This window comes from Sebastes fasciatus, chromosome 12, assembly GCF_043250625.1.
Source record: "Sebastes fasciatus isolate fSebFas1 chromosome 12, fSebFas1.pri, whole genome shotgun sequence".
Lineage (NCBI taxonomy): Eukaryota > Metazoa > Chordata > Actinopteri > Perciformes > Sebastidae > Sebastes > Sebastes fasciatus.
Window position 1 is genome coordinate 4138621 of NC_133806.1, and position 12496 is coordinate 4151116.

The 12496-nt window shown below is 36.1% G+C and overlaps 1 protein-coding gene across 1 annotated transcript; it reads right to left on the reverse strand.

The window, feature by feature from the left end:
• Positions 1-80: 80 nt before the first annotated feature.
• LOC141778429 (uncharacterized) lies at positions 81-12210 on the reverse strand. The gene is made up of 11 exons (XM_074652694.1): positions 12051-12210; positions 10374-10421; positions 9634-9681; positions 7264-7292; positions 6360-6639; positions 5998-6041; positions 5158-5455; positions 4971-5014; positions 3127-3406; positions 550-590; positions 81-398 (listed from the first exon to the last, which is right to left on the reverse strand). The coding sequence occupies exons 2-11, from the start codon at positions 10381-10383 to the stop codon at positions 96-98; spliced, it is 1377 nt and encodes a 458-aa protein (XP_074508795.1). The 5' UTR covers positions 10384-10421; positions 12051-12210; the 3' UTR covers positions 81-95.
• Positions 12211-12496: the final 286 nt, after the last annotated feature.

Genomic DNA, 12496 nt, shown 5'->3' on the forward strand with positions numbered 1-12496 from the left:
GTGTTTACAGTTAGTGAATTACAGAAAATGTAAAATGTTCAAAAGTTTTAACTTTATAACAAAAAGTGTAAGGTCTACACTTACACTTTTTGTTTTTAATCTTCTTTCTTACCTTTGAGTCCTGAGCTGGGCTTTGACAACATCTGCATCAGATCAGTCTTGTTCATTTTCTGTAAAACCTCCCCGGTTAACTCCACAGACTGCAGGCCGTAGGTCTGCAATAGCTGATCCACTGTTTCTGCTCTGTCTGATGTGAGACTCAACGTCAATGAGATGTGTGGGAGGTTCTTCTGTGAAACAATCGACTGCAGGAACTCCTCGAATTTCTTGATCTCCTCGTTACTCAAATGATTCAGAGTTTTCAAGAGCAGATTTCTAACAGCTGCTATTGTTGCTACCTGAAATAATCAATACATTCATAACATAAATAAGTAAATCATGACTTTGGGTCTTAATATTATTTAAAATGTTAAAGATGACCACATTTTTAACCTGCATCTGTTAAATGAAAGCTGTGTTGTCTGAAGTCAGACATGTGACATTACTCACTTTCTGGATCAGTGCAGGTCGGTGTTCATCTGAGTGTTTCTCTGAGGAGAAAAGTGGTAAAAGTCATGAGTGATGATCTAACATCTGACAATAAACATTGTTATCAGGCAACATTACCAAAACACAAAATTACACTTAACGGTTTCTATTTATTCCTCATTCCAGCGGATGAGGAACGGCTGATTAGTGAAGTTGAAATGAGGAGTTATCTGATACGACACCTCCTCATTTCACTACAAACACCTGAATAAGGTGACAGCAGGCTGGAGGGAGATCACCAGGAGCCTGATAGTTTACTGAGGCTACTGTTGGCTGTATTCTTTGTCATTTTCAGTAAATATCGCAGACTAAAACCTGTGTTTTCTGTTTAAAAAACACAAACGTTGGAAGAGAGCAAGTACTACTCCCCCATCTTTTAAGTGGTTACGTCTCTAGTCTGATCTGGACCGTACAGCTGATAGGTACGTGGTTTGTTTACATCGCGTAAGAGAAGTGCATATTTAAAAATGAGTGGACAGAAAGTGTCTGATGTTATTAGGCTATAAGTAAATATAAATACCACAAATCTATATTCTTATCTTGTTGGTTTCTTATTCTGTAAATAAGAAGACACAACAAGGTCGATATTATTCATTATTACAATAAATGATTAGTTCTACCTCGTTATAAAACATATGGATGCATTTCTAGGGGGTTCAGTGAGCCCCCTGAACCAACGCAGACTGTATCTGTCACCCTCCAGGATGGCTTCACATCACAATGAAACAGATCAGTGTCTGACCTCGACATTTTGTGATGGAGTACGACCCCACAAAGCCACTGGTGAAGAAGTTGTGAGCTTCCAAGGACCTGTAGGTCTTGAGGATGCACTGTGTGTAAAGCCCTGCGTGATGTCGCATGTCAAAACAGTCTAATGGCTTTGAGTAACATTAACGCTGCTACTGTCTTGAACCTGCATGGAGTTCACTCAGATATTCAAGTCTATTACATCATCACATTATATGGCTGTTGGTATTGATATTATAAAGGTACGTTTAATTCATCATATATTGAGTAAATGTAATAGTGTCACTTATCAGGCGATTCAACCAGATAGCAGAAAATATCTGGGAATGACACTTCAGGCCATTTAGTCGGGTCATCTGTCCAGTCTTTTATAAGATATGGACAATCATCTACTCCGATTCTGTCTCATTTTTGTACATAACGTTCTTTGTCGAGTGAGGACAAGGAGTCTATATGAGACATGGCACTTTAGCATGAAAATTTATAATATTAAAAACCACGCTTTCCGAGCATATCCAGGTGGGGGAAAAGGATTGTTTTCCCCCACGGAGACTCCGCCCTAAACCACGGCCCCAACTATGACAAGACACCGACTGAATGTATGCCGAATTGTAATTATATAGGTTGTTGTTGTTATTGGGAGGATTAAACCAAGACAGCTAATATGTGCTAGCCTCAGTTGTCACTTGTTGTCACAGTAAATATTCACTTATTCTGCAGCCTGATGGAGACACGAGTGTCAAACTCAGCCATTTATCCGCTTTTCTTCCTCACTAACTGGCAACTTGATCTCTGACAACACAGAGATACCACGTGACACCAACGCCGTTATACTATTGGCTCACAAGCCTTGTTAGAAGAGGGAACTGAATGTCAGATATCTTCCACAGAGATAAACCAAACATTCATTTTGGACCTGTCAAAATATTTTAAATCATTAATTCACAGTTCAGACTTTTAGTCGGCATAGGGCTGTAAAGGTTAACGCAATAACACGTTAACGCAACTTATGATTTTTAGGTTGTAGTGGGTTCAGTTTTAAAGCTAGAGAGAAGATACTGGCATCATGAAGCTAGGAAACCTGAAGAGTCCATCGGTACCAACCATGTCATACTAGATTGTTGCAAAGGAGGTTAAATAATGCTCCAAACATATGCTACATTTTCAAAGGGGTCCCTTGACCTCTGACCTCCAGATATGTGAATGTAAATGGGTTCTATGGGTACCCACGAGTCTCCCCTTTACAGACATGCCCACTTTATGATAATCACATGCAGTTTGGGGCAAGTCATAGTCAAGTCAGCACACTGACACACTGACAGCTGTTGTTGCCTGTTGGGCTGCAGTTTGCCATGTTGTGATTTGAGCATATTGTTTTATGCTAAATGCAGTACCTGTGAGGGTTTCTGGATAATATGTATATATACTACCATGTTGATAAGAGTATTAAATACTTGACAAATCTCCCTTTAAGGTACATTTTGAACAGATAAAAAAATGTGCGATTAATTTGTGATTAACTATGGACAATCATGTGATTAATCGTGATTAAATATTTTAATCGATTGACAGCCCTAATTCGGCACCTTTCTAAAAGCTCTGTGGATGTGTTATTTTTAAAATAATATTCATCTACATAAAAACGTTATCAATATGACCTTTAAACCATCTCAACAGTCATGTCCCCTCTTCCAAAATATATTCCATACTTCATATATATTATTATATATACATATATATTATTTATAATGTAAAGAGAAAAAGACATAGCTTAAAGACTAGTTGTCTTACTTTTGGGTCCTGAGCTGCTGTCTGACAACCTCTGCACCAGATCAGTCCTCTTCATCGTCTTTAAAATCTCCTTGGTATTCTCCACAGACTGTTGGCCCTCGATCTGCACCATTAAAAACACTATGTCCTGCATGTCTGTTATCTCCAGATGCCACCGCGGGATGTAATGTCTGACAAAGTCAGTTTCACTCAGAACCACCTTGAACCTCTCGAGCTCCTTCACACTCAAATCTTTCAGTGTTTCCAAAAGCAGCTCTATAACAGACGCCATCGTTTCCACCTGGCAAATTCAAAGGAAATGTTCATGAGGCAAAAGTGCAAAAACTTCTCAGCTGGGATGATTACAGATTATTCTGGTCACATCTCATCAATGTCTGTGTTTCAGAAATGAGGATGTGCTGAGTACATCAGCTATATCATAGCTATATCTGATTACATGTGTACATTTCTCATCAAGGTGATTCTCTTTTATCCTCTTGATGAGTCATTTAATGATTTTATTTCTGTTAACTATTTCATGACTTTTTGTTTTATTGCCTATTTAAGGCGTTCCTCATGTGAACACAAGACAAACTGAATGCAGCTTCAGTTCTGAAAAAACCTTCTGATGAAAATTAGGAATTTGGTTTTGTTCATCATTTATAACATTCAAGATGAGGAAGATGTTGAATCTACATCTATTGAATGAAAGCTGAAGTTGTTAAAGTAGAGCTGCAACTAACAATTATTTAAATTATTTCAATGTACAAAACAATCAGTGTCCAACAATCCAATGTACAAATACATATTATGTCGCTCTCTGTTGCTCCCTCCCCACCCCGTGTAACCCCAAGAACAAGAGGGATAAACTACAATTCAATAAATCAATAATGTGGCTTCACAGAAATAAAATTAAGAAAAATAAATAAAATTACATAAATAAATAAATACATTAATCCTCTGTACAGATGAAGACTTTTAAAAGCTTAAAATCATAAAATCCACCTGATTCACTAGGATTCATTAGGAGATTCATGAGGCCTGACCCCAATGCTTCGAAGCTTCGACCGTTGCCATGGTAATCAACCTCCAAATTAGTATTGGAATGCTTCATTTTTTTATTTTTTATTTAAGTATATAATAATAATGTATAAATCCCCAAATAGCCCATGAAATAAGGAATAATCCCACAAAATTATTTATTATTTATATTCAACATTAATTATTATTAGTTATTCTCAGATGGGTATTACTGTTTGTTGTGTGTAGAGGTGTGTGTGTGTACAGCAGTGTGACAGCGGCGCTGTCCCGAAGCTTCGAACACCTTTGAATATTTCTCACCAAAGCTTCAAAGCCTAAAACATGGTATTCAGGACAGGCCTAAGACTCTTTTGCTTCCACCTTACCCTTACCCTTAAAAGAGCGATATACCTTCCCCACTTAAGCCAGTATTTTTCTGCCCTATTACAGTTCCTATATGACATTCTTTCATATGCAGCAACCTTTCCCATTTCAGTTAACTTCTATGTATATTATTGATGAATCTGCAGATTATTTTCTAAATTAATCAATAAATGGTTTGGTCTATAAAATGTCAGAAAATGGCAAAAAATACCCATCACAATTTCCTTAAGTCCAGAGGGACGTCTTCAAATGTCTTGTTTTGTCTGACCCACAGCCCAAAACCCAAAGATATTCAGTTTACTATGATACAAAAGCAGAAGATCCTCACAACAACATTTAGCATTTTTACTAGAAAAAATAACAATGAAAGAATTATCAAAATAGTTGTGATTCTGTTGATCAACTAATCGATTAATTATTTCAGCTTTAGATTAAAGGCAGACAGATGTGATATTACTCACCTCCTGGGTCAGTGCAGGCCAATGTTCATCCACACAGTGTTTCTCTGAGGAGAAAGGAAATATAAATGAATGATGGAATTAATGTGAAGCTTATAATGTTCAGTTTTTGTGTTTGTGTATTTATTCATTAGTATATATTATATGTTTATATGTATTATATGTGACAGTTTCTTGTTCTTTCTCTTACCTTTGGGTCCTGAGCTGGTTTCTGACAGCCTCTGCACCAGATCAGTCCTGTTCATGTCCATGAAAATCTCTTCAGTCACCTCCACAGACTGATGACCACACATCTCCACCATCATCTCCACCATCATCTCCACCAGGTCCTCCCGGGTTGACTTCAGCAGTTTACTCCATGAGATGAGTGGAAGGTTCCTCTGGAAGACCGTGAACTGCAGCAACCACCTGAATTCCGTTAACTCCTCGGAGCTCAAATCATTGAGTGTTTCCATAAGCAGCTCTTTAACGGCCCTCATTGTTGCCACCTGGAACATTCAAGTATATGTTCATAGAGGAAAATATGTTTATTAGATTTTGCACCTTATTTTAGACATTTGAATGTTTCAAGATGTGTTTTTCACCTGAGCTACTGATAATTATCTGTTTGTTAGAGCAGAGGATGATTCTTTTTTCCTTCTACTCTTTAATATCTGTGACCTGAATGTTTTTTAAATTGTATTTCCAGGCTGTAACTCTGTCACTGTGCTGCCAAAAACTGAAATGAGCCACCTGATCTTAACATCAGATGTTGTGGTTGAATTAACTGTACAAACAGGTGGCAGCACAATGAAGATACTTTCTCATTTTCATGTTTTGCATTTTGTTTAAGTCTTTGAAATACAATGAATTGATAATAGCAACATTACTGAGCTCAAATGAATCTCAGCTTCAGTTCAGTGAGAAACATTTGATATAAATCATGAGTTTGGTTTAATTTATCATCATTAATGTTGATATGATTTAAAACCTACATCTTATTGAATAGAAGCTGTACTCTGTATGATCAGACAGATATGACATCACTCACTTTGTGGATCAGTGCAGACAGGCGTTCATCCACAGAGTGTTTTTCTGAGAAGAATGAAAGGAAATAAAAACGAGTTGGCATCAGGCAATACTTTCACTAAAAAACAATACAAAGAGGTCAACACAGAATTTCACACAAACCTACAGCTACATATAATGTATCACTGATATTTTGGCTCATCTCCTGAAATATGTCTTTCATAATTCACATTAGACATAAAACATATTTTGTACTCTAGATGATGCATCTTTTAAAATGTCTCTTTTCTCTACATTAATATAATCAATATTTATAATGTAAAGACAAGAAGATAAAGCTTATAAACTTATGATTTTAACATGTTTTTGTCTTTATTGTCTTACTTTTGGGTCCTGAGCTGCTGTCTGACAACCTCTGCACCAGATCAGTCCTGTTCATCGTCTTTAAAATCTCCTTGGTCTTCTCCACAGACTGTTGGCCGTCGGTCAGCACCATTAAAAACACTGTGTCCTGCATGTCTGTTGTCTTCAGCTGCCACCACGGGATGTAACGTCTGTCAAAGTAAGCTTTACTCAGAACCACCTTGAACCACTCGAGCTCCTTGTCACTCAAATCTTTCAGTGTTTCCAGAAGCAGCTCTATAACAGACGCCATCGTTTCCACCTGTCAAATTCAAAGGAAATGTTCATGAGGCAAAAGTGCAAAAACTTCTCAGCTGGGATGATTACAGATTATTCTGGTCACATCTCATCAATGTCTGTGTTTCAGAAATGTGGATGTGCTGAGTACATCAGCTATATCACACAAGGTAATGATACCATCGATAACAGTTGTCCAATTGATCACATACACCTGTTTCTACAAACTGCTTGTACGTGTACGTTTACGTTTCTTTAGCAACATCAAGTTGATTTACTTTATCTCACTTTATCTCTTACAACTGTTTTATTTTCATAAACACGTTAATGACTTTATTTTACTTCCTGGGTGTAACTCTTTCAAAGACTGTGCTACAAAAACTGCAATGAACCTCTTGATGTTACAACAGAGTGGCTGTTTAACCAGTTGCATCTTTTCTTCTAATATAAAAAAGTAAGAAACACACTCATTTATTCTTTTTTTTCAAATATTGTGAATTTCTCAAATCAAAAATAACATACTGTATATTCCCCTAGATATAAATAACATTTATGCATAGGACATATTGTGTGCATTATCAATAATAATGTTCAAGATGCAGATGATTTAATCTGCTGAATAAAAGCTGAGTGACGTGTCATTACTCACTCTCTGGATCAGTGAAGGATGCTGTTTCTCTGAGGAGAAAAGAAATAGAAAAAAATCTATCAGTAATTAATTTAACATCAGAATGAACATTTATGATACAAATTATTTCCTCCCAAAGTGATAAACCTCCTTAACAGTGACATAATAATATAATGTAGAGCCTCTTAAAGATTTTCTAACAGTGTTCATTTTAGATGTATTTGTTATTGTAATATACTAGTGGCTGTCAAAGTTAAGTGATAATAACACATTAACGCAAATTTGATTTAACGCCACTAATTTCTTTAACGTATTAACACAACTTGTGATTTTTAGGTCATAGCAGGTTCAGTGTTAAAGCTAGAGTGAAGATACTGGTATCATATGAAACTAAACAACCTGATAAATCCATGGGTACCAACCATGTCATACTAGCTTGTCACGAAGGAGGATAATTAACACTCCAAACTTATGCTAAATTTTAGCGAGGAAAAACTGGCATAGCCATTTTCAAAGGGGTCCCTTGACCTCTGACCTCCAGATATGTGAATGTAAATGGGTTCTATGGGTACCCACGAGTCTCCCCTTTACAGACATGCCCACTTTATGATAATCACATGCAGTTTGGGGCAAGTCATAGTCAAGTCAGCACACTGACACACTGACAGCTGTTGTTGCCTGTTGGGCTGCAGTTTGCCATGTTATGATGTGAGCATATTGTTTTATGCTAAATGCAGTACCTGTGAGGGTTTCTGGATCAATATCTGTCATTGTTTTGTGTTAATTGATTTACAATAATAAATATATACATACATTTGCATAAAGCAGAATATTTGCCCACTCCCATGTTGATAAGAGGATTAAATACTTGATAAATCTCCCTTTAAGGTACATTTTGAACAAATAAAAAATTTATTAATTTGGGATTAAGTATGGAAAATCATATGATTAATCGTGATTAAATATTTGAATCAATTGACAGCCCTATAATATACACAAACATAAAAGATCTGTTAAAACATGTTAACTCCAGCTGATGTATTTTCCTATTTTTACATAATACAGTACAATATAAAACAGATATGTTTACATATTTCTTGTCATAATCTGCCTTTAGGTTATGTTTTGTTTGTTCTAATGGATCCTTTCCATAATGTTGTCAGACACTTATAATAACAATCTGAGCCTGTCCGTGGCAAAAACAAGACCTTTTAGTGGACGTAAATGACGGTACCAGGTTGCCCCAAATGATTACATTACAGCTCGTTTATCAATACCGGACCAATTTCACAAAGTGTCCCCATTAGTCACTTAGACACACAAACATGAAATAGAGTCCAGGTTGAAAAAGACTGAAGTTATCCTTTAAGGTTCATCTGAAAGAATAAGGTCTACATCTCATAGTTAAGAGATGACGTATTCTCCAAATGACATTCTGTAAAGCTCTCGTCTTTTTTTATGATGACATTTAGAGAAATACTCTTTATTGGCTTTCTTGTCAAGAGTGAGATGAGAAGATCAATGCTGCTCTCATGTTTGTACGCTAAACATGAAGCTAAGAGACAGTTAGCTTAGCTTAGCATAAAGACAGGAAACATGGGAGAACGGTTAGTCTGTCCACAGTTTGTGTTTTTTGTACCAATTAAACAAACAAGACATCAAATGTTAATTAGTGAGCTTCAGAGGTGCTGGTAGGCACATCTTTAACTTTGGACTGAGACAGGCTAACTGATAAATTAGGAGGTTTTATAGTCAGATTCTGGGGTTCTAGACAATCTGATCAATGACTGATCACCACTGGTGGAAAGTAACTAAGTACATTTACTCAAGTATTGTACTTAAGTACAAGTTTGAGATACGTGTACTTTGAGTATTACCATTTTGTGCTACTTTATACTTATACTATTCCACTACATCTCAGAGGTACTTTTTACTGCACTACATTTATTTGACAGCATTAGTTACTAGTTACTTTGCAGATTCAGATTATCAATACAAAATATTAATCATCTAATAGATTATGATATATTATTATAAATGTAGCTACCCAGCAGTATATAAAGTAATTACAATGAGCTCCACCTTTACCAGCTGAAACATTAAAGTGATGAACACATTAATGCATCAATAATTATAATCCAATAATATAATACACATCATTCTGAAATGAGCCATTCTGCATAATGAGTTCTTTTACTTTAGCTACTTTAAGTATATTTTGATGCAAATGATTTTGTACTTTTACTTAACTTGTAACAGAGTACTATTTTCACGCTGTGGTATTGCTACTTTTACTTAAGTAAAAGATCTGAGTACTTCTTCCACCACTGTTGATCACAAACAGAGTGCAAGGCATTTACTGAGAAGACGTCATACTACCTGTGTACCCACCTTCTGCCATGGTAGCTACACCAGATGATCCTGCTGAGGGACTCGCAGCTGAAACACATTTAGGGACAATGGAAACTGATTAATGATGGACAGGTCTAGTGTTTACTACTACTACTGTTATACTGGTTTAGTGTTTCCTACTGGTTTTCCATACACACTGCAAACAAAATGCATGGTATTGGGGGAAAAATAGAAGACTAATAGGTACCCACTTTGTCTCTCAAATGCTCTTACTGCAATTAATTTGTCCTCAATGTCATCCTCCTGGTTTTAAAACTGATTCTTTAAAGTGCCCTTATTGGTTACCAGTTTAAAAAGACTTCCCCAGCCTGTCTCTGTTTGTTCCTACTGGAGATGTAAATTAAATATAGTTTCATATTTAAAAAATCCTAAAACAGCTGGGCACTGTAGTTTTCTGCCAACCTTAATGAAACAGGAGTGAATGTTACATTTGTTATGGACTATTTTCAGCTGCAAATGTGGTGCACTAGTGAGCAGAATTACATTTAAAAAACCTTCAAAATCTCTCTGCTGTATTTTGTTTTTGTTTTTAATGTGTTATGCTTTGTTTTTAAGTATTCTAATTGTATTTTCACTGGACATGTCTGACTTTTATATTCTTAATAGCTGTTGGTACCATATTTGCTCAATATGTTGCACGTCCTTCAGCAGCTTCTGACAACCTGAACTCAGTGAGTAACAAATAGTGAGATGACTGTACATAATACCTGTGCACCTACCTTCCGCCATTCTATTTATATCAGTTGCCGTCACCGAGGATCAAGTAGCTGTAAAAGAAATTAGGGAAATCAAGACTTCAGAACAATTGTATTGTTGTTAGATGTTATGCATATCTCTGTTGTCTCATATACATTTAAATGAGAAAACAATGTTTTCTTTCTTAAACGATAAGAGCAACGAGAAACATTAAGGAGAACAGGTATACACCAGACATCTAACAGAAAATACATCAATGAAAAAATGCCCATGAAGGAATGTGTCAGAAACAGATTATAAAGACACGAGAAAAATAAGCTATAAGAGGAGTGCATGGCACAAAATGAGCTTCTGGACAGCTTTGATCCACCATGAAGGTTCAAAGCAGTGTGTGGTAGTTAGGGATGGCCCGAATACCATTTTTTGGGCTTCAAAGCTTCGAAGAGAAATATTCAAAGCTATTTGAAGCATCGTGGAGCAGCAGGCTGACATGTTCGTCTGTCTGTCTGAATGTTTGGCATTTCTGCTTGATAAATGACTTAAACGATGATTAATTATTAAAATAACAAATTGATCTTCTCTCTGCTTTTAGATTAATAGATTAATTGTGTCCGCTCTGCAGCCCAGGAGGAAAAATATATGAAAGAATTGTTCGATATTAGAAGTAATTATATAATTTTGCAATGAAAAGTACATTTCTTACACATGTACCATAGCAGCTATAACGGGTCCCAGATATAATCTTATTTACTTAATGTACCCTGTTTAGGCTTGTTTAGTGTACTAACAGCCCCTTCATTAGTTGATTTATATTTTGTATAAATACTCGGATTCTGCGAAGTAAATAATGCTGTCAAGTTTATTGTAGTGGTATAAATATATAATATAATGTAAATATAAAATATCAAAATATTGCCTTCCAAAATATAGCTAGGCTAGTGGAGTAGAAGTATAAGCAACACAGTCTCACGGCAGTTCATGAAATAGTTATGAAATTTAATCTATTTGATTCGTGTTCATAGACACAAATTCTCTTTTTTTCATGACGCTCAGCACGACGTATTTTTTCGTGTTTTTTCCTACAAATGTCCAGCAACACGTTTCCACTCCAGTCTTTTCAAAATAAAACTACTTAGTTAGGTTTAGGAAAAGATTGCGTATGATCAGCCGTTTTAACATTTAATAGCTAGACAGGATATACATTAGAGATATCTGCAACGTCATTTTGCCTATTTAAAACTCTAATGTCAGATATCACTAATTCTGTTTTGACTAGTATGATTCAAACTACTACAAAAAAGCTATTAAGACGGTAACTTTATGCACCTCTTTTAATATATTTATCTAAATGTTTATTTCCCCTGGCTTTGTACTTGTATGATGTTTATCTCCTGGCTGTTATTTTGTCTTGTTGTTCTTCTTTACAGTTCTGCACGTCTTTTTGTAATTAAACCTGTATGACCGGTTTGTGAAAAAAGAAAAAAGAGGGAGAACAAAATTAAATAATTCTCTCTCTTTCTGTAGAAACTCGTGTTAGTTATTGTATAATTAGTATATTTAATATATCATATATTATAATTAGTAGACATGTTAGGTTGTTAGTATCATTAACGTAGTTATCCGTGTTCACACATTAACAGGAAGTTAAAGCTAAGGAAGTGAAAGTGAGAAATAAACCCGTTAAATACCGTTTTACAAACCTTTTTAAAACAGCTTGTAGCTTCAGCTGTCACAGCAGAAGTCCATCCATCTTTACTGACTGTGGTAAATCTTTAATGGTTGAGTTGACAGGACTTGAGTCGAAGTGTCTCCATGAAGTGTCTCCTCTCGATTAGTGTATCCCTCCTGCTGTAGTGATGTGTTGGTCCAGAACGAGCCGGTTCAAAGAGCCGGTTCATTTTGCCGGCTCTTTTAAGTGAGTTAAGTTTAAGTTTTTTTTTGTTTGTTTTTTATTAATTCAAGGCAGAAAGATAGGACGATTTTCTCCGCACCACGGCCACTTCATGCACTGACTATGACTGCATGCAGATGACAAAGACATCAAGAACTCCCAGCAAGCATGCTGGTGCTGTGGGAACCAACCAAGCCCCAAACAGAGCACATGACAGCCCCCCACGGGTCCCTCTACACGGAAGCACCAAAACCG

Bases quoted from the DNA above. Each gene is read 5' to 3' on its own strand.
- LOC141778429 (XM_074652694.1), bottom strand. The intron at 5,456-5,997 runs GTGAGTGATGTC...TGAATGTTCCAG, and splicing joins TGTCTGCACTGATCCACAAA to GTGGCAACAATGAGGGCCGT. The intron at 399-549 runs GTGAGTAATGTC...TGATTATTTCAG, and splicing joins GACCTGCACTGATCCAGAAA to GTAGCAACAATAGCAGCTGT.